General features: G+C 38.7%; 1 protein-coding gene across 3 annotated transcripts in view; it reads right to left on the bottom strand.

Annotated features, from left to right (window-relative positions):
• Window positions 1–23455, bottom strand: part of PSMA8 (proteasome 20S subunit alpha 8) — a 57414-nt gene that overhangs the window by 9225 nt on the left and 24734 nt on the right. For 2 of the 3 annotated variants that reach the window (XM_008955730.3, XM_003830273.3), the window contains exons 4-6: window positions 22395–22517; window positions 5227–5346; window positions 5046–5108 (exon numbers count right to left, since the gene is read on the bottom strand). In XM_008955730.3, coding sequence (XP_008953978.1) covers window positions 5046–5108; window positions 5227–5346; window positions 22395–22517 — 306 coding nt within the window. Of the gene's footprint in view, window positions 1–2831; window positions 4869–5045; window positions 5109–5226; window positions 5347–22394; window positions 22518–23455 lie in introns of those variants that run through there. The other variant, XM_055102751.1, reaches the window with a different exon arrangement.

The raw sequence follows: 23455 nt of genomic DNA, 5'->3' as shown, positions 1-23455 counted from the left end.
TGGAAAAATTGTGGATTTGGTTCAGGACCACAGCAGTAAGGCAAATATTGAGTCACATAAATGTTTCGGTTTCCCAGTGCATATTAAAGTTATGTTTACACTATACGGTAGTCTATTGAGTGTGCAATAGCATTATGTCTAAAAAAACAACATATCTTAATTTGAAAACACTTTATTGCTAAAAAATGCTAACAATCATGTAAGCCTCCAGCAAGTAGTAATCTTTTTGCTGGTGGGGTCTTGTCTTGATGATGGAGCTGACTCATCAGGGTAGTGGTTGCTGAAGGTTGAAGTGGCTGTGGGAATTTCTTAAAATAAGACAACAATGAAGTTTGCCACATTGATAGACTCTTCCTTTCACAAAAGATTTCTCTATAGCATGAGATGCTGTTTGATAGCATTTTACTCACAATTGAACTTTTCAGAACTGGAGTCAATCCTCTCAAACCTTGTCACTGCTTTATCAACTGAATTTATGTAACACTCTAAATTTTTTGTTGTTATTTCAACAATGTTTACAGCATCATAATCAGGAGTAGATTTCATCCAAGAAACCACATTCTTTTCTCATCTTTAAGAAGCAACTCATCATCTGTTTTATCACGAGATTGCAGCAATTCAGTTGCATATTCAGGCTCCACTTCTAATTTTAGTTCTCTTGCTATTTGTACCACATCTGCAGTGACTTCCTCCACTAAAGTCTTGAACTCCTGAAAGTCATCCATAAGGATTGGAATCAACTTATTCTAAACTCCTGTTAATGTTGATATTTTTGTTTGTTTGTTAATTTTTTTTTTTTTTTAGATGGAGTCTTGCTCTGTCACCCAGGCTAGAGTGCAATGGTGTGATCTTGGCTCACGGCAACCTCTGCCTCCCAGGTTCAAGCGATTCTCCTGCCTTAGCCTCCTGAGTAGCTGGGATTACATGTGCCCACCACCACGCCCAGCTAATTTTTGTATTTTTAGTAGAGACAGGGTTTCACCATATTGATCAGGCTGGTCTTAAACTCCTGACCTCAAGCAATCCACCCACCTTGGCCTCCCAAAGTGCTGGGATTACGAGCATGAGCCACCACGCCCGGCCTTTTTGTTTGTTTTTTTTGAGACAGAGTCTCACTCTGCTGCCCTGGCTGGAGTGCAATAGCATGATCTTGGCTCATTGCAACCTCCACCTCCTGGGTTCAAGCAATTCTCCTGCCTCAGCCTCCTGAGTAGCTGGGATTACAGATTCCCCCCACCACACCCAGCTAATTTTTGTATTTGTGGTAGAGACGGGGTTTCACCATGTTGGCCAGGCTGGTCTTGAACTCCTGATCTCAAGTGATCCACCTGCCTCTGGCCTCCCAAAGTGCTGGGATTACAGGCATGAGCTACCGTGCCTAGCCAATGTTGGTAGCGACACAGTCTAACTATGTTGCCCAGGCTGATCTCAAACCTCTAGCCTCTAGCAGTTCTTCTGCCTTGGCCTCCCAAAGTGTCAAGATTATAGGTGTGAGCCACTATGCCTGGCCATATTTCTTGAATAATAAGACTTGAAAGTCAAAATTACACCTTGATGCATGTGCTGCAGAAAGGATGTGTTAGCAGGCACGAAAACATTAATTTCCTTGTACATGTCCATCAGAGCTACTGGGTGACTAGGTGGACTGTGAATGAGCAGTAACATTTTGAAAGGAATCTTCTTTTTTTGAGTGTTAGGTCTCAGTAATGGGCTTAAAATATTCAGTATACTATGCTATAAATAGATGTGCTGTCATCCATTGATTGTAAATGAGCACTGGCTTCTACTTAAAGTTACCAGCTGCATTATCCCCTAACAAGACAGTCTGTCTCTTGAAGCCAGGCAGTGAGGTGATTTCTCCTATCTCTAGCTATGAAAATTTTAGATGGTATCTTCTTCCAGCAGAAAGCTGTTTCATCTACATTGAAAATCTGTTGTTTAGTATAACCACCTTCACTGAAGATAAATGTCTTAGCTAGATCTTCTGGATAACTTGCTGCAGCTTCTCCATCAGTACTTGCTGCTTCACCTTGCACCTTTATGTTATGAAGGTGGCTTCTTTCCTTAAACCTCATGAACCAACCTCTGTTAGCTCCAACCTTTTCTTCTTCAGCTTCCTCACCCCTCTCAGCCTTCACAGAATTGAAGAAAGTTAGGACTTTGCTCTGGATTAGGCTTTGGTTTAGAGGAATGTTGTGGCTGGTTTGATCTTTCAGCCAGGCCACTAAAACCTCCATATCAGTAACAAGACTGGTTTTTTTTTTTTAGATGGCGTCTCACTCTGTTGCCCAGGCTGGAGTGCAGTGGCGCCATCTCAGCTCACTGCAACCTCCGCCTCTCAGGTTCAAGCGATTCTCCTGCCTCAGCCTGCCGAGTAGCTGGGATTACAGGTGCGTGCCACCACACGTGGCTAAATTTTGTATTTTTAGTAGAGACAGGTTTTGCCATGTTGGCCAGGTGCGTGCCACCACGCCTGGCCTGGCTGTTTCAGTTTCTTATCATTCACGTGTTCCCTTACAGTAGCACTTTAAATTTCTTTAAGTACTTTTAATTTTCTTAAGTACTTTTCCTTTGCATTCACAATTTGAATAACTTGCACAAGAGGCCTAGCTTTCCACCTGTCTTGGCTTTTGACTGCCTTCCTCACTAAGCTTAACAATTCTAGTTTTTTTATTTAAAACTCATGTGACAGACATGAGACTCTTCCTTTCACTTGAACACTTAGAGGCCCTTATCGGGTTATTAATTGGCCTATTTTCAATATTGTTATGCCTCAGGCAATAGGAGGCCTGAGGAGAGGGAGAGACACAGGTAAATAGCTGGTCAGTGGAGCAGTCAGAACACATGCAACATTTATTGATTAAGTTCACTCAGTGTTTTATATGGATGCAGTTCATGGCACTCCAAAACAATTAGCACAGTAATATCAAAGATCATTGATCACAGATCACCATTATATAATAATTACATTGTCACTATATTACACATATAATAATAATAATGAAAAAGTCTGAAATATTCTGAGAGTTATCAAAAATGTGACAGAGACACAAAGTAAGCACATGCTGTCGGACAAATGGAATTGACAGACTTGCTCAACACAGGGTTGCCACAAACCTGCAATCTGTAAAACACCATTTAATGAGCACTTACTATAAAAGGATACTACCACCTCACACCATTTCATTTACTTATCACAACGGCCCTTTGATGAAGGTATCGTTAGACTCATTTTACAGGGAAGAAAACTGAAAGCTGAAGATGAGAGCAATTTGCTCAAGGTCATGTTGTTAAACAAATGTATCTGCTGGAACTTAATCCTAGTCTACCAACTCCAAAGCATGTGTTCTATTCCCTACATAGCCTATCCTAAAGTATCACGTGGAAGACAGTATAACACTGCTGTCAGTAAGCATACCATTCTATCACTCAAAAGCAAAAATATGCATATAACTCTGTGTGTGTGTGTGTGTGTGTGTGTGTGTCTATGTCTATTTGTATACGCATAGGTATATTATGGAGCAGAAGAGGCAAACTCTGGCCTCAGTGGTTTCTGTGCCCCTGTGGTGTTGCTGCATCTGTCCCTGGGCTCTTAGCAGCAGGGGTGACAAAAACCTGGATAATACCCATTTCCACACTCTGTGCTCAGCACTCTGTGATTTATGTGGGGCTCTGCAGGGGCAAGCTCCACTGTCTTGTCCCCATTTCTCTTATTTATTGAAACTTTGCTGCTGTCTTATTCTCATATCCCATCTGTTAGTTGAATAATAAAGGGTAGGAAATTGATGTCAAAGCAACCATGATGACAAAAACAAAAACAGAAACAAACAAACAAAAAACCCCACTGCTGCAGATGGCACTAATTTTAACACTACTTGAAATATTTTCCTTAAAACCAAAGAAAAGATATATGTAAAACAATCTTCAAAATAATTTTTTTTGAGATGGAGTCTTGGTCTGTTGCCCAGATCACTGGCATAATCTCAGCTCACTGCGACTTCCGCCTCCCGGGTTGAAGTGATTCTCCTGCCTCAGCCTCCCAAGCAGCTGGGATCACAGGCGTCTGCCACCACGCCCAGCTATTTTTTTTTTATTTTTAGTAGAGACGGGGTTTCACTATGTTGGCCAGGCTGGTCTTGAACTCCTGACCTCAAGTGATCCATCCGCCTCAGCCTCCCAAAGTGCTGGGATTACAGGTGTGAGCCACCGCGTCTGGCAACAATCCTTTTTTTTTTTTAATTTAATTTTTAATTTTTTTTTTTTCATAGAGATGGGGGTCTTGTTACCTTGCCAAGGCTGGTCTTGAACTCCTGACCTCAAGTGATCCTCCCACCTCAGTCTCTCGAGTAGCTGGGATTACAGGCGTACACTGCCATATTTGAGTATAAAACAATCCTTTAAGTATATTTCTAATACAGTTTCCCAAATTTTGAGTGCTTTTTTACAATCTCAGCTAAAGAGAGCTAGTTGGCAAACTATGTCGTACAGTTGGTTCTATCTAATGTACAATAGTGAACTACATTTCAAATGCTCTTTAGCCAGTGGGTCCTCTATCACAATATCCTGAACATTTTATTTTGTAGTCCAGCAGTTTTAACCCATAATGGCTGACAGACGTTATACATATAATAACATGAGACTTGCCACAAAGAAATATGGAAAGGTTATCGTGCTACGTATTAAAGTTTAAGTCTCACAAGACGCTCAAGGCACTTTCAAATGTAAAGTAATGGAAATACATAAAAATCAGTAGACAGGACGACTGCGGTGGCTCACAGTTGTAATCCCAGCACTGGAGGCCAAGGCGGGCTGATCGCTTGATTCTAGGAGTTAGAGGCCAGCCTGGGCAATGTGGTGAAATCCCGTCTCTATTAAAAAAAAAAAAACAAAACAAACAAACAAACAAAAAACCGGTAGATGGTCAGAAATGAGTGACATTAATGAAGGATAACATTATATCGGAAGCCTAGAGGCCAACAACTTTTTAACTTTTGTCAAAATACTTTATACTACAGATACTTTTTCCTCTTTGGTTAATGACTTACCTTCAAAGGTTGATTTCTTCTTATTATAGCAAGTTCAATGTTTTTTCCACCAGACTGGACAACCTAATGTAGAACAAGTACACTATTAGAATTATTTCAGCAAATTTTGTGTTTAATAAACAAAAATGGATGAGGAAAAAAAATTCATGATTTCCTGAATATGCTTTATTAGATCACTTACTTCTAGCAAAGCTTTTATTGCTAACTTGATAGCTTCACTGTCACTTGCTATGGCATCTTCTGTGTAATTCTTTTCTAGAAATTCTCGAACAGTTTTAGCACTTCGGCCTATTGCATTTGCCTTGAAAAATAAAAGTTAATTTATTAATATCACTACAGTAGGAATGAACTTATGGTTACTAAGTAAAGTTTAGAGGTTTGGAGTTTACTCCAGTATACCTTAATAAAATTACCAAATGAAAATTACAGATTTGAAAACATAGCAAACATTTCAGTAGCTCATTTGGTTACTATCAGAATAGTCTGTAATGGTGGCATGGTTTTTATTTTCCTCTTTTTGTTTGTTTTAGAGATCGGATCTCACTCTGTTGCCCAGGCTGGAGTGCAGTAGTGGCACAATTATAGCTCACTGCAGCTTTGATCTTCTGGGCTTAAGTGATTTTCCCACCTGAACCTCCTGAGTAGCTGGGACTACAGGTATGCATCACCACACTCAGCTGATTATTTTTTTGGTAGTCTTGCTATGTTGCTCAGGCTGTTCTCAAACTCCTGGCCTCAAGTGAGCCTCCTGTCTCAGCCTCTCAAAGTGTTGGGATTAAAGGCGTGAGCCACAACATCTGGCCAACTTTTTCTTTTAAATATACCAATGCTTTGTCCTGGCTAACACTTTCTATTAATATAATGTCTCCCAAATCCTTGATAACCAGAAATTATTTTATTTATATATTTTTTTGAAACAGAGTCTCACTTTGTGGCCCAGGCTGGAATACAGTGGTATGATCACTGCTCACTGTAGCCTTGGCCTTCTGGGCTCAAGGTATCTTCCTACCTCAGACTCCCAAGTAGCTGGGACTATTGGTATGTGGCACCACACTTGGCTAATTTAAAAAAGAATTTTTTTTAGAGACAGGGTCTTGCTATGTTGCCCAGGCGGGTCTCGAACTCCTGGACTCATGTGATCCTCCCAGCTTGGCCTCCCAAAGTGCTGAGATTACAGGCATGAGCCACTGTGACTGGCTCAGAAAAGATTTTAAAAAGCTGAAACTTGAAAAGATGTGGAGAGGCAAGGAGCTATAACTTTACAATATGGCACAAAAAGAAGAAAGCAAAGAGAGGGGAAAAAAATGACATCAACATGAAGAAAGCTATTTACCTAAGTTGGGCTGAGCACCATTTTTGTAGATTTTAGAATAAGTATAGTGGTAACCTAATTGATTCGTTATCTTCTTTGACTCTTAAGCAAGAAGGGCTTCTATTCCTTTCCTCTTTTCTTTGTTCTTTACACATTTTCATCAGATGAAGGAAAAATGCAAATGATTTTCCTGGCTGCGTGGCTATGGGTAGAAGGCAGCATATTCTTTTAATTCAGCCTAAATATCCAGATTAGTACTCCTGATGATAATAAGATTTTAAATTTTATATTAACAGAACACTTATGTGTCAGGCACTAGGTTAGGCATTTTACATGGATTATCTCATCTAACCATCACAAAAATGATTAAATAGGTACTGTTACTAACCCCAATTCTTGGATGTAGAAATGGAGGTTTGGAAAGGTTAAAATAGGCTTTCTCAATATCATCACTGTTCACATTTTGGGCCAGATAATCCTCTGTTGTGAGGGCTGTCCTGTGTATTGTGGGATTTTTAGCTGCCTCCACAAACTAAATGCCAGCAGCAACTCCCACCCCAGTTGTGACAACCAAACATATCTCTTGTCAAAGACATTGTCAAATGTCTTTTAGGTGGGACAAAATCAGCTGTTGGTGAATTACTGACTCAAGTAATCTTGGCCAAGATCATGCAGAGAGTAAGCAGAAGAGCTAAGCTTTGAAACCGTGGTCTGAATCAACAAGCCAAGCTTTTAACTTGATACACTATGCTGCCACATGCCCCTTTCCTAGGATGATTACAGAGTAAAAAGAACAAACAGAAAGGCCTATCCTTTCACTGGCATTAAATGGGGGAATGTCTCAGTTATAACTGTTTAGTATTATTATTATTATTTTCTTTTTTGAGACAGTCTCACTCTGTCGCCCAGGCTGGAGTGCAATGGCGTGATTTCGTTTCACTGCAACCTCTGCCTCCTGGGCTCAGGCAATTCTCCTGCCTCAGCCTCCCGAGTAGCTGGGATTATAGGTGTCTGCCACCATGCCCAGCTAATATTTTTATTTTTAGTAGAGATGGGGTTTCACCATGTTGGCCAGGCTGGTCTCAAACTCCCGACTTCAGGTGATCTGCCTGCCTCAGCCTCCCAAAGTGCTGAGATTACAGGTGTGAGCCACTGTGCCTGGCCAACTGTTTAGTATTACGATTATGGGAAAGAGATCTCAAAGGAGATTTTAGGACATAAACATGAAAACACACCATTTATATTACATTATATAACAATATACTATTCTGGTTAGCAAAAGATTCTTTTTACTTTATATAACTTTTCTATGCCATTATACTTCAGAGGATTAATATAAGTAGCTGTTGAAACTTCTAAATTAAATTTTGTGGCCTTGAAATTTCACCAAGATCAAAGGTAAAGCCTTCAGCCTGGCATGACTTTGAAATCTATTTGCTACTAGGTTTGTTTGTTTGTTTTTTGGTAACTAGTTGCTACCCAGAGAGGAAGTACATAGTTAGTGGCTTCAGGTAGTGGTTTATCCAAAAACTTCACTGGGCATTTAAAGTCACCCTGCACATTTCTGGTGACTTTCCTATCCACTTCTTCCAATTCTTAATGTCAAAATCTTTAACTCTTACCCACCTGACTTGTTTTCTAAAATCTATCCTGTTCTTGCCACACTCAGATCCCCACCCTCCCTTGCCCCATCACCCACCCCAGTCCACTTCAATAATGACTGGTAGTTTTGCAATGCTTTTCCTACCTGCCTCCTCAGATTAATGATGATTTTCTGCAGCAAAGACTATTAGCTGACAACCCTAATATCCATTCTTCCTTTGTGACAGAACTCTAGGCAATGTGACTGCTGAAAAATGTCACTTCCTAGCTTCTCTTACAAATAGGTATACACAGGTGGAAGTCACTGGGTGAAGCTCCTAGGAACCTTTACTGCCTAGAATGCAGACATATTGGCTAGAGGTCTAGCAGCTATCTTGAGAGCATGGAAAAAGACTAAGACTAAAAGAGACAAATACCAGCATCTGCCTACTTTCAGACTTTTCATTATGTGAGAAAAATCAATCTTAAGTGTTAAGCATCATCAGGTCTTTGTTGTTAGGAGATAAAAACAATCTCACTTGACAGACTTCGGAAGTGCATCCTGTGACACACTGCCCCATACACCTCCAGAAACAAAAACCTTATTCCTGTGGCTACTGGAAGTGGTAATGGCAGACAGCCCTCAGCTCTTAACTCCCTTGGGAAGGTTCCCTGGTTAACAAGAGCTCCCTCAGGTAAGGTCATGTGCTCTTCCAGGGCCAGCCTACACTGACTCAGTGATGAAGAGTATCAATGTGCAGTCCCTTCACCCCAAGTTAGAACAGCTCTGATGAGCCACTACAGATCCAGAGCACTCCATGGTGTCAACTGAAGCCTTTATTGCGACTACAATGCAGCCCAATGTCTCCCTCTGCCCCATCCTGATCCCTTCCCTTCAACAAATGCTGATACCAATGGCACTTCCTAATATCTTATAAAATAATAATCTTCCCATGAGGCTATGTGACCCTAAGGAAGGACAAGGTCTCTGCTGACAAGTGCAAAGCAGCTTTTCTCATCTGAAGGCTTGCTAACTTCTGGAGTAAAACTTCAATGAGCTCTCCCACACTAAGAAAAAGAGATGTGGAAATGAGCAAAAAACTCTACTCACAATAAATAAATCACAATTTCCATTATTTTGAAGTATAAACAACAGAAGGCAAAACTGGTCAAGTGTTGTCAGAAACAATAAATTGGAGGATTATATTAAACAGCCTTTAAAGTCTTTTCAGCCCTGAGGTTCTTAGTTTTTATGGCAGCGTTTTCCAAAGTGAATCCCACAAAACATCAGAGTAGAGAAAGGATCTATGATCAAAGGGCTCTACGTTCAAGTAATCTTGGGGACTACTATTTTACCTGCTTCTAGAAGATTTAAATGCTTTTTAGCAGATCCAGATGTACTTTGGTAACAAAACTTACTAAATTTCTTTAAACAGCTAAAAAAATTACTTAGCTAGAGAGCTTGTTTACCTAATACCTGTTAACATGAAAAGAAATGCATTTTGAGAAACATTGCTCAGAAGTATATGACATAGTTAACATTCTTACCATTTTGAAACATTATGGCCCATACTGACAAGAGCAAAACATGCCCCTTAATCATTAACATCATTAATCAGGGTGGGGCTTAAGTCTATGCAGGTGGGTCTCCTTAAAATAGTATAGAATAGCTTTTAAATTAAGTAACCACTTCAATGCACAGCATATTAGATGCCAGTTTTCATCAATGTTCTTTATGAGCTAATTTTATTTAAAAACTTAAAAAATGCAAGCTTTTCAAGAAATACACAGTAAACTGAAACAAAGTTTTGAATATAAAATTTGAGTGCTAATGGCCAGACTGGCATTCCTACAAATCTACAAGCTATATTGTAAGTGAAAGGAAGAATATTTTAAAAAATGTGTACAACTTCTTAGATACACACTTAAATACCAATATCTTAGAACTAATAAGCAAGAACATATTCAATTCCTGCCACTAAATGTCTATAAAATATTATTTTGAAAAATCAGTAAAATAGGATTATAGTCAAAGTAGGCATTTAGAAGCATCATTTCATGATCCGAATGCTATAAATATTACGTTTTCACTCTAAAATATAGGATTAGTGTTTGCTGTAAAATGAAACTTGAATGCTTAAAACACAAACTTCCCTTACTAAATTGTCAACAGAAGAAATGAAACAATTTTAAAAAGCTGTAAGAATTACTAATGCTTCAAAAGTTCAAAGGGAGAGAATATTTCTAGCTGAGAATCAAGTAGACAGCATTATGTTATTATCTAGTATTCATTTATTTGTTAAATACGTATGACCACCTTGTATATAAGGTTCAATTCTAAGCACTAGTGTGTCAACAGTACAAAAAGCAGACAAAAGGCCGGGCGTGATGGCTCACACTTGTAATCCCAGCACTTTGGGAGGCCGAGGTGGGTGGATCACCTGAGGTCAGGAGTTTGAGACCAGCCTGACCAACATGAAGAAACCCCATCTCTACTAAAAATGCAAAATTAGCCAGGTGTGGTGGCACATGCCTGTAATCCCAGCTACTTGGGAGGCTGAGGCAGGAGAATCGCTTGAACCTGGGGGGTGGAGGTTGCAGTCAGCCCAGATCGTGCCATTGCACTCCAGCCCGGGCAACAAGAGCAAAACTCCATCTCAAAAAAAAAAAAAAAGTAGACAAAAATCCCTGCACTCATAGACCTTAAAGCTTAGTGGGGGAGAGATAGATAATAACCAAGGTAAACAAGGAAATATGTAAAATAAACAGTACATTAGTTGTTATGAGAGAAGTAAAGCCAGGATAGGAAATAAAGAGCATTGAGAATGGGCTACAGTGCTAGAAATGCCAGTTAGGAGGGGCTTCACTCAGAGGGTGAGGATGGTAGCCATGCAGATATCATGCAAGCTCTGGGCAGAGGAAACAATAAGGAAGAACAAAAGTTAAAAGCGCTGAGGAAGGTACACATCTGGCCTCTGAAGAACAGTAAAGAGGCCAGTGTGGCTGAGTAGGAAAGCAACGGAGGAGTTAATAAGCTTCGGGTTGGAGAGTTGAGGTGGGGGCCAGATAAGGTTAGACCACTGTAAGGGCTTTGGTTTTTACTCTGACTTACTTGGGAGGCAAGAGGGGATTTTGAACAGAGGGGTGACCTGATCTGACTTAAATTTTAACAGAATCACACTGTTGACAATTAGAGTGCACATTCTTTCTGGGTGTGCCAAGAACGTATGGCCTTGACCACTCTTGACGGGGCTATTCCTCAGGACTGTATTAGTGGCCAACAACCCTGAGGAATAAGGTCACGTCTTTCTGCAGAAAAAGAAGAAGCTTGTGCACTGCCTATTACAAAAGTGGTAGATTCCCCAAGTTCAGGGTTTCTTAGCTATTATTAAGAAGACCCATCATATCCACCTGCTTCCTCTGTGCCACCAATGGCACTTGGCAGGCATAAGGAACTGGCACCATCACAAAATGCATGCTGTTTGCTGCAAAATGAGGTAGTAGTTGGAAGCAATGTGTGACCAACAGAGGCTTTTCTTTTTTTTTTTAAGAGAATGTAGCTGTACTTTTTAAATGGATTTATTATTAAATAATAATGGATTGGATATCCCAAGTGGCATATGGCTTCTCAACTGGTCTCTAAGACCAATTATTTCCATATGCAGCTTAACCCTGTGCTCAGGAAACCTCCTCTATAAGGTTTGTATCACATTGCTACATACATATAAACCAATGCTATATGTAGTCTAGGGGTCAGAAAATTATAGCCTGCAAGTCAGTTCCCTCTTTTTGTAAACAAAGCATTATTGGTACATCACTATGCCCATTTATTTATGTAAATCTATTTCCAGTCTATTTCTAGTTTATGCTACTATGGTAAAGTTTAGTAGTTGCAACAGAGATTGCAATGCCTACCCATGTAGGCTAAAATATTTACCATCTGGCCCTATAAGAAGTTTTCTGATCCCTGCTACAGATCAGCAATTTATACTCTTAAAAATTATTGGGAACTCCAAAGTGCTTTTGTTTGTGTTCTACTTTTTGGTATTTACTGTATTATTGTTGAGAGATGTCATGTGCCTTGGGCTGTCAGACAAGGCTCTGTTTTTCAGGGTTGTCTATGCAGCTGGTAATCTTGAGATAAAGATGTCATTCCTCAGATAAAGGGCAGGCTACCTTATTGCTTGCTACAAAACAAGGAGACTCTCCATGCTTGGTGTTCCTTAGCTGTGAAGCAAACCAACTTTGTTCACAGCATTCAACCAGGCCATATTACATCAACTCTGTGGGTCTTGAGGATAACGGGAATCTATGCACATATGCTGATACTCATGCTGTTTGATGTGCCATGAGTAATAAAGTCTTTGTTTCTGACCCAGAGGGTCTTGTGTCTTCTGCCAGTATCCATGAAACAGCAACAGGCTAATTTTATTAGTATGTAAGTAGTGTAAAATCAAATTCCAGACCCAATAATGAGAAACTGAAACTAAGACTTTTTTTTTTTTTTTTTTGAGACGGAGTCTCACTCTGTTGCCCAGGCTGGAGTGCAGTGGCACGATCTCAGCTCACTACAACCACCACTTTCCAGGTTCAAGCAATTCTCACGCCTCAGCCTCCGAAGTAGCTGGGATTATAGGCATTTGCCACCATGCCCGGCTAATTTTGGTATTTTTAGTAGAGACAGGGTTTCGCCGTGTTGGCCAGGCTGGTCTCAAACTCCTGACTTCAAGTGATCCACCCACTTCGGCCTCCCAAAGTGCTGGGATTACAGACATGAGCCACCGCACCCGGCCGAAACTCAGAAAATTTTTTAAAAATTTAATTCATTTAAAAATAAGCCCATTACATGTTATATTAGTCTGCTTGGTATGGCATAACAAAATACCACAGACCAGGTGGCATAAACCACAGAAATTTATTTTCTCAAAGTTCTAGAGGCTAGAAGTCCAAGCTCAAGGTGCTAGTAATTTTGGTTTGTGGTGAGGGCTCTCTTCCTGGCTTGCAGATGGCTGCTTTCTCATTGTGTCCTCACAAGGCCTTTCTTCTTGTGTGCACACATACATGTTCATGCAAAAGAGAGAGCTCTCTGGTGTCTCTGTCTCTTTTTATAAGGACATCGATCCTATGGAATTAGGGTCCTATCCTTACGACCTCATTTAACTTTAATTATCTCCCTACAGGCCCTATTTTTGGGGGTTAGGGGTTCAATGTATGCATTTTGGGGGACCCAATTCCATCTATAACACATGTTAATATAAACATGTTTTTATGTAATAATTATATTTTCTAAAAGAAAAACTATTTTTTTGAGAAGAGTGGTACAAATATACTTCCTGTCTACAATATATTTGTCTTGCAAATATATTTACTCTCTGGCTTCACAAGAGAAAGCTGAATTCTTTTATCTGTTTTGCATTCAACATATTGCAATATGTTATTATGGCTGAAGTATAACCTTACACAAACATGTAGTTAGAAAAGGGAGGAATATTTTAACACCCTTCTCAGAAAAGTGTGGCTATTCCACTCAACAGGTGGTAGTTAATTGCAAATTAAAATCTGCAACCCCATAAACTTTTTTACTGTTATATTAGTCTCTTGGCTTTTTATACATTAATATTTTAAAATTTCTCAGTTTTAATTTCTAATAGTCAATAGGGATTGGTAAAACCTACATAATGTTTGCTTTGAATAGGTATTTTATTTTGCAAGATTTTGTAATGTCATGCTTGCTCATTTGGAAAACTGGTTTACTGAATTATGCAGATCTTCTAAATGTTGACCCATGTGATTTCTAAAACATTAAATAATCATGCTTATTAATTTTTCACAAAGAAACTGTCAGGCTCATTGTGGCAAATACATGTTTTCCAAAATTATAATTTTTGCTTGAAAACTTGAATTTTATCACTGGCAACAAATCACTGGAAACAACTGTCAGTTGTTTCCTTAAAGTAACAGGCTCAGTTTGCTCATCCTTGAGAATATGTCCTGCCAAATCTCCAAGTCCTAATAACCATGGTTATTTATTGTTTTGTCAAGTAAAAATGAAGTTCTGTAAAAGATGGACTGTTTTAGCTTGCAATTCAAACAATCACAAAACTGCTTTTCCTCAAGACATTCACCATACCTGCAGCAAACATGTTTATGAGTACTTCTATTTCATCACACAGAATGTTAAAAAGATGTATACCTGAGTCAAGATTTAATAAAACTAACAATCTTTATGGTTTCATCAAAGAGAACTCATGTTAAAGTCAAATTTATTGAGTTTTTAATTGCAAATGTATGGTGGTAAAGAAAAAAATGAGAACTAACACAGTTGTGTACCAAGATATCAGCAATTTTATCCATGATCACTTCTATGCCATCAGTGTATGTGTCCATGCAGTGAAAATGGGAAATATTGTCTCAGTATTATTAGGAAAACAGTTTTTACCTAATGGGTCAGGGATTTGCAGATCACATTTTGAAATCTGCCACTTTTTACTGTATATCATATTTGGCCAAATCCTTTAAGCGTATAAAGCCAAGCAACCCATACACAATAAGGATTCCACACAGACCTACTTGAAAGTTCATAATGTTGCAGTTTTTCTTTTCTTTTCTTTTTTTCTTTTTCTTTTTGAGACAGAGTCTCACTCTGTTGCCCAGGCTGGAATGCAATGGCAGGACCTTGGCTCACTGCAACCTCTGCCTCCTGGGTTCAAGCAATTCTCCCGCCTCAGCCTCCCAAGTAGCTGGGATTACATGCATACATCACGAGGCACAGCTAATTTTTTGTATTTTTTTTTTAGTAGAGATGGGGTTTCACCATGTTGGCCAGGCTGGTCTCAAACTCCTGACCTCAGGTGATCCACCTGCCTCAGCCTCCCAAAGTGCTGGGATTACAGGTGTGAGCCACCATGCCTGGCCATAGTTTTTCAAATTTAAACAATGAGTAGCAAATCTGGTAGGTCAAATGAATCATCTGGGTAGATTCTAATTCCATCTAAAGACCATATGTTTTGCTTATCTTTCTCTAATCTCTAAAAGGTAGAGATTTTTTTTTTTTTATCACTGCTATCCCCAGTGTCCAGAAGAGTACCTAGTACATAGCAAGAGCTTAATACTGTTGTTGAATGATGGAATCCTATAGCGTTGCCAATCTTGGGGGTAAAAAATTCCCTTGAACCTATATTCTCCTCTAGCTACTGTTCGTTTGTCTGCTCCTGTTTATAGCCAAATTTCTTAAAAGCACTATCTTTACTTCCTATTTCCTTTTCTTCAATTTTTTATTTTGGAAAAATTTAAACTTACGAAAAGTGTAAAGTACAACGAACAACTAACACCACACTCTTTGCTTGGATTCATGAACTATTAACATTTTGAGGTATTTGTTTTACTTCTCTCAATTTAGATGCAGGCGTGGGTGCATGCGTGGGCACGCATACACACACATTTTAATGCTGAAGTTGCAGATGTCATTATATTTCATCCTTAACTGTTTCAGCATCTACCTCTTTAAAACAAAGTTGTTCTCGGCCAGGTGTGGTGGCTCACCCTTGTAATCCCAGCACTTTCGGAAGCTGAGGTGGGTGGATTGCTTGAGGTCAGGAGTTCCAGAGCAGCCTGCCAACAGCGTGAAACCCCATCTCTCCTAAAAATTAACTTGGCATGGTGGCAGGCACCTGTAATCCCAGCTACTTGGGAGGCTGAGGCAGAAGAATCGCTTGAACCTGGGAGGTGGAGGCTGCAGTAAGCCGAGATGGTACAGTTGCACTCCAGCCTGGGTGACAGAGAGAGATTCCGTCTCAAAAAACAAAACAAAACAAAACAAAACAAAAAAACCAAAAACTCCAACAACCCTCCCCCCTCAACAAAAACCCACAAAGTTGTTCTCTTATATAATTACATTATAATCATCACATCCCGAAAATTTAAAACAGACACAACATTATCTAATATACAATCCATATTTAAGTGTCTCTGGTTGTCCTCAAAATGTCCTTTGCATCTGTTTTTCCCACATCCAGTATACAGTCAAAAATCCTGGATTGCATAAGTTCTTTAGTGTCCTTTAAACTAGAAAAGTTTCCATGCCTTTATTTTGTTTTTCATTAACATTAACATTTTTGAAATATCTTGTAGAATGCTTTACAACTGAGATTTAGCTGATTGTTCCCTCAATCAGATTTAGGTTAAATCCAATGGCAATAATACTACTAAGGTCATGTTATTTCTTTTCCATTGCATCACAGCAGGAGGCATATAATGCCAGTTTATCCTCTTATAGGAGATGCTAAGTTTGATGGTGATGGTGGTGTCCGCCACAACTTTGTGATTAACAAGTAATATGTGGCACCACGTGAATATCCTTTTCCCAGCCATCTTTCACTTGATGGTTTTGGCACCCCTTAATGATTCTTGATCGTCCCTCTCCCCTTTTCTTTTATTATTTATCTATTTTTAATTTTGTAGAGACAAGGCCTCACTATGTTGCCCAGGCTGGTCTTGAGCTCCTGGCCTCAAGTGATCCTCCCACCTTGGCCTCCCAAAGTGCTGGGATTACAGGTCTGAGCCTTTTTCTTCTAAATCCACTCCAGTCATGCTTTCATCACCATCACTCCATCCAAACTGTTCTTGTAAAGGTCACCAATGACCTGCACACTGCTAAATCCATTCATTTCACAGCCCTCTTTTTACTTGATGGAACTGAGTAAATTGATAACTCTTTCTTCAAACACTGTTTTCACTTGGGATCCAGAACACTTGTCTCCGAGTTCTCCTCCTTTGTAGACTATGCTGGGTCCTTCCCAACCTTTCCCTGGCCCAATGTCTCTAATCTAAATCAGGTCTTGCCTGGATTATTGAACATAGCCTGTAACTTATCTCCCTGCTTCTACCCTAAGTTCTCTACCATCTATTCTCAATATAGCAGCTAGAGAGACACATTAAAAGTATAAATCAGATTGTGTTATCCCAATATGTAAAAACTTCAAATGGCTTTCTACATCACTTTATTTAATATAATAATTTAAGTCCTATCCAAGGCTTTCTAGCCCTACAAGATCTAGCCCCACAAGATCTAGCCCCCTACTTCTGAATACTTCATTTCTTACCACTGTATTTCTTGTTGACTTGCTGTAGCGTAGTCACGTTGGTGCTCAAAACGTTTGAGATTTTGAAGCATTTCAGATTTCTAATTTTTGGATTATAGATGCTTAGCCTGTATGCTCTAGCATAGAAATCTAGCTATAATAGCCTAGTTGCTATTTTTTATAAATATGGAACATGCTACTGCCTTGGGATTTTGCCCTTTTGTTTCTGTGTTTGGAACACCAAAGCAAATAACTGGCTGGCTTGCTCCTTCACTTTCTTCAGGTCTCTGTTCAAATGTCTCCTTTTCAAAGGGACCTTCCCTGACCACCTTGTGTATATCAGTCATTCTCTATCCTCCTAACCCTGTTGTCTCATTTTACTCACAGCATATATATATATATATATATACACATAAACACACACCACCTTTTATATTGTCATATTTAGATTTTTATATTGTCTGTCCTCCCTTTTTCATAGGGGCAGGAATTTTCATCTGTTGAGTTCACCTCTATATTCCCATAACCTAGAACAGTATTTAATATGTAATAAAAATTCAGTATTTATAGACTGAATACTTGTTAAATGATGGGCTGTTTATATATTTTATACTTTTGATGGTGAATAATCTTTGGGAATCCTGCACTATAACATCCCTAAGTACAGAGTTATCAACTCACATGCTTATTATTCTGGTATTCAATTCCTTATTTCTGGACCTTTAGGATTTTATTTTATTTTATTTCATTTTTGAGACGGAGTCTTGTTCTGTTGTCCAAGCTGGAGTGCAGTGGTGTGATCTCGGCTCACTGCAAGCTCCGCCTCCTGGGTTCACACCATTCTCCTGCCTCAGCCTCCTGAGTAGCTGGGACTACAGGTGCCTGCCACTGCGCTCGGCTAATTTTTTTGTATTTTTAGTAGAGATGGGGTTTCACCGTGTTAGCCAGGATGGTCTCGATCTCCTGACCTTGTGATCTGCCCACCTCGGCCTCCCAAAGTGCTGGGATTACAGGCATGAGACACCGCGCCCAGCCAGGATTTTATTTTTGTATTTAGCTATGCATTAAAAATGTTAATAATCATTCTAGCCCTGCAGATGTTTATAGAAGGAGAGTTTTTAGTTAATTTAATGTAATTGGCCAAATGCCAGAACCTGTTACTCCACTAAAAAATTTTCTTTTAAGCCAAGTACAGAAAGACAAATACTTTATGATCTCACTTATATGTGGAACCTAAAAAAAAAAATGAACTCATAGAAGCAGAGAATAGAATGGTGGTTAACAGGGGAGGGCGGAGGAGGGAAAGGGGATGGAAAGTTGTTAGTTCAAGGGTACAAAGTTTCAGTCAGGAGAAATAAATTCTGGAGATCTACTGTACAGCATGGTGACTACAGTTATTAATAACGTACTGTATATTGAAAATTGCTTAAAGAGAGTAGATTTTAAATGTTCTCATCACAAAAATAAGTATGTGAGATGATGGGTATATTAATTAGCTTGATTTAAATCATGCCACAATGTACACACACATTGAAGCATCACATTTACAACCATAAATATATAGAATTTTTTCATCTGTCAAAAATTTTCTAAATATCTTCTTCAGTACAAAAATGTATAAAGAAAAAAATCTAAAAATGAGTGTTTCCTTACTGTACCCCTGTTTTTTTAATCTGGATACTGGCAGAGCTTCATGGCAACCTGCCAACATGGCTGACTGAGTTTGTTGGACTTTTCTGCCATGGAAAGGGCAGCAGCTTGCCCTCAATGGAAGAGAAACTCACCCAGGATATAAGTTTCCCCTACTTGTGCCAACTGCTTCTGTCAGCTCTCCCACCTGTGGACTTAACTGAATACTTCCTTGCATTTTTTTTAGAAACAGTCTATGTTGTCCAGGCTGCAGTGCAGTGGCTATTTGCAGGCATGATCATAGTGCACTACAGCCTGGAACTCCTGGGCTCAAGCCATTCTCCTGCCTCAGCTTCTCAAGTAGCTAGGACTACTGCCATGCACCACTTTAGCTGACCTGAATAGCTTTCTTCACCATCATAGTATTCTAGAAAACATAGCCTCTGAGCAAGGAACTGATTGTGAGGAAGTAGGGGAATTGGCTTATGTTCATGAGATTCATTGGTTTTACTATGTTCTCTCATCACCTTGAATTAGCCAGCCTGATAGTAATTCTAGAACAGGCTATGAAGACTCAGTAATAGCAGTAGCTGTGTGACATCTTACAGGGCTAGGGTTCTGTTCTATAAGATCCTGTGTGTACCCTGAGCCATAAACTAGTAATTCATTTTTCACATGCCTACAAATCTAGGAACTAAGGAATAGATATGTCTCATGAATATCCTTAATGGCCCACTTGTAAATCTTTGTCTCTTGTCCCCACTTGGTTCTGCTAGTTTAAAAGTTCTAGTTCCCAAGAAAAAGAAGGGGAGATAAGTGGGGAGGATGTTTCTATCAGGGGACATAATAATTTCACGGAACTACAAGCTGAGATTGCCACTTGGCCATTTTGGACTCCTCATGTTATTGAACCAACAGGCAAATAAGGGGTTACTGTAATGACAGTATGATTTGTTTTCATCATCAATGGGAATAAAGTTACTATTATACAATAGGACCAGGGAGGAGGTATCCTAAATTCAAAGGATTTTCTGGAGGCTTCTCTTAGCATTCCCCTGTAAAATGAAATAACTTAATGGAAGGCACTATTACCCATTATGGCAGGATCATTAAAGGCCCAGTCCTCATAAATAAAATCTGTGTTACATGCCAGGTAGAGAACCTCAAAAAACCAAACTGCTGGTATTAGCTATTTCTATTCTCATTTCTGCAACAGGCCATGTGGCGACAGTTTATGTTTATAACTTCCTATTTCTCCTACCCATTCTATCTTTTCCTCTACCTATACCTCATAAGCCTACAAAATAGCATTGCAAAATATGCTCAGTACCATAGCTGTGTTCTCAATAGTCCATTGCAACATTTATCAGGTTACTTGGTATAGTATGTCAGAGTAAAAAACAAACAGACATAAAAAATAAAACACAGATCCAAACAAAACAAAAAAAGAAAAACTTGATCTCATAGCTAAAATGTTATAGTTCCCAGAATTAGAAATCAAGCGAGAAGATTTTATTCTACCTTCCAAGAATGGATTTTAGAATTTATATAACATACACAGAAAATAATCTGGCCTAAAGGAAGTAGCATGATGTAATGCAAACAACATAGAATGAAATAAATAGAACATCTTGAGTTCTAATTCAGTATTGCTATTAACTAGGAATGTGAACTTTTTTGTTTTGAGACAGGGTCTCACTCTGTCACTCAGGTTGGAGTGCAGTGGTATGATCCTAGCTTACTGCAGCTTCAAACTCTTGGGCTGAAGTGATCCTTCCACATTAGCTTCCAAAGTAGCTGGGACTACAAGTGTGCACCACCAATGCCTGGCTAATATTTAAATTGTTTTTGTAGAAGTGGGGTCTTATTACATTGCCCAGGGTGGTCTCGAACTCCTGCATTCAAGTAATCCTTTTGCCTTGGCTGCCCAAAGTGCTGGGACTACAGAAGTGAGCTACCACACTAGGTTGGGAAGGTAAACTTAACAACAGCAACAAAAATCACTTAACCCCTAAATCTCAGCTGCCAAATACATAAAATAAAAAAGGTTTTCAAATGTTTTTTGTTAAAGATGATTTTTTTTAAAAGCTGCGTAATATTTCCCTCAACCAAAATCCCACCAGAAAGTGCACTACATAAAATGTAATCAGTGGGGTATCCACGTGTATGCAAGCGAGTGCGCCGTGCTTATATCCTCCTGTCCCACCATGAGAACTGAAGACACCAGAGCAGAGCAGAGTTTCAGACCAAGATGATCAACAAAATTCTCAACAACTAAAAAATTCCATAATTTTCCTGACTGAGATAAAATAAAATACTTCTCTGTACGTCCCTAAGAAGCAATCAAATTAAAACAGAAAAATTATGTAAACCTGGAAAATGTTGTGTTACGATATAGAAACAAAGGGTAATGATGTAATGATAAATGCAAACAGAAGATGGCAGGCTTTAAAATATTTAAAGATTGAGTGTGGTAACTTGGTTTGTTTAGGGCACAGATTTAGGAGACAAGAAATCTAGTACAGGTAAGAGATCTCTAGTTGACAGGAAAAAATGGTCTGATATTTGCAGCACGTAAATCTATACCTTCTGATTACTAATTAGATTACTCAGGCAGATTAAAAGGATATGTGCCACTGACATAAGTATTCTGATATTTGTTGTAAGAATAATCCACTGCTTTACTGCCTGGTTAACGGTTTACAAAACAGTATCTTATGAGTATGGTCAGTGCAAATCAAATTCTTTATTTAACACAAGCATAAAGACCAAGGCAATATTTCTCCATTAATTTATTTGGCTCTTAATAATAGTAAAATCAACTTTGTAGAAAACTATTTAAAATCTGGGTATTTAACTTTTAATAAAGTCAAAATCAGTTATATTGGATTCTGTAGTGTAGTCTTATTCTTATATACAGGAATATACAAAAATTCACTCCTGGAAGCTAGGTTTCTCTGGCATGTAGCAGTGTTTTTTTGCGGGGGGCAGGGGGGCATTGTTTGGTTGGTGTTTTTCAGACAGGGTCTTGCTCTGTCACCTGGGCTGGAGTGCAGAGACACGATTATAGCTCACTGTAACCTCAAAATTCTGGACTCAAGCAATCCCCCTGTCTCAGCCTCCCAAGTATCTGGAACCATGGGTGTGTACTACCGTGCCTGGCTGAGCCCTATACTTTTGTATTGGATTTGAGTGCACCATTAAACAAAGTCATTACTGTAGTTGGGTGTCAAAACAAGAATAACAGCTTATCCAGAAAACAAACTATATGCTAGGAATTATGTAGAGATCATTGCTACATACTAGCACATGAGTATAGATTCATAGTTTAGGGTGCTCTGACTCTCCTAGAATGGAGAAGATGAATTAAATATTTCAGTATGAATTTAAATGTCCATCTAATTCTTTGTTAAAAGAAGAAGGACTATTTCTGCTTGAAGCAAGCGTCTATATAGTACAATATTAATTTGGAATAATAAATAAATAGGAACTGGATATTTCTCTTACTTGGCCATTTATAAACACTTACTTTGGTCACATCTTTTCAAAAGACCTTGTGCTTACAAAATTAAGGTGATTCTTTATCCAACCAAAATCATTGTAGTTTCTGACGAGCTGAATAGTTACATTTTACCAATATCAATATTTAATGCAACATACTTTTGTCATGTCTCTCAAAGCAATAAAGCATTTACATTGAATATTTACTAAACTTCTAAAAAAAGTATTAATAAATTCATGACTCACCTTCCAAGCATGATAAGTACCAGAAGGATCTGTCTGATACAATCTTGAGATACCATCATCATCAAAACCTACAATTAAGGCAGAAATACCAAAAGGTCTTCGTCCATTGCTTTGGGTATATTTCTAGAAAAATAAAATGTATTTTTAGAATAAAACTATTACTTACAAAATAAAAATTCTAATAATAAAGCATTGCTGCCCAAATGATCCACTTCCCTAATTCTTATTCTACATATATTAATGATCTTTTTCCTAACCCTTTCTGGAGCAATCTCAGTTCATGATGAAATTTTAAAAAATTATGCTATACAGTCTATACAATAAAATCAGAAGTTTATTTACATATAGTCTTAAAATCACTTTCTTGTTGCTTTGTATACGTTTGGTAACATCACTAGACTGTAATTTCTAATATAGCAGAGACCTGTTTCATGCATTTTGGTTCTTAGTAAAGTTGATTTCAATAAGCTGTGCTTTGGAAACATGTCCTCAGCTTACCTTGAGGGACGCTATAAATGTTACTATTATTATCAAGTATTCTTACTTGACACTATTTTTATCAAGGACATTCTGTTCACTATATACTAGGTTATCTCTAATTAAAAACCCAAGTAAAACATTTCTTTCATTCCCAAAACAAGAAAACCTTTGTTTATCCTGAAGAAGAGCATGCTGCTTCCTCACAGACAATGGGTCACTGGAAACCAATTGTATGTATTTCTACTTTAGTGGTAGGGAACTTCCTGGAATTTGTGCTCTAAGGAGTAGAATTCACACTGAGACTCGTGCCCCAAAAGTCATGCAAAGAAGCATTCCTGACAGAAAGCTAAGGACTAATTTTTTTTTTTTTTTAAGAGACAGGGTTTCACCATGTTGGTTGGCCAGGCTGGTCTCGAACTCCTGACCTCAGGGGATCTGCCTGCCCTGGCCTCCCAAAGTGCTGGGATTATAGGTATGAGCCACCGCGCCCGGTCTAAGGACTAAATTTTTAGGCAACTTCATATACTATAAATAATTCTGTGGCTGTATATAACTGTATGTAACTGTGGCTTGAAATAGCT

Source organism: Pan paniscus, chromosome 17 (genome assembly GCF_029289425.2).
Source record: "Pan paniscus chromosome 17, NHGRI_mPanPan1-v2.0_pri, whole genome shotgun sequence".
Lineage (NCBI taxonomy): Eukaryota > Metazoa > Chordata > Mammalia > Primates > Hominidae > Pan > Pan paniscus.
This window is presented reverse-complemented; position numbering and strand designations above follow the sequence as displayed.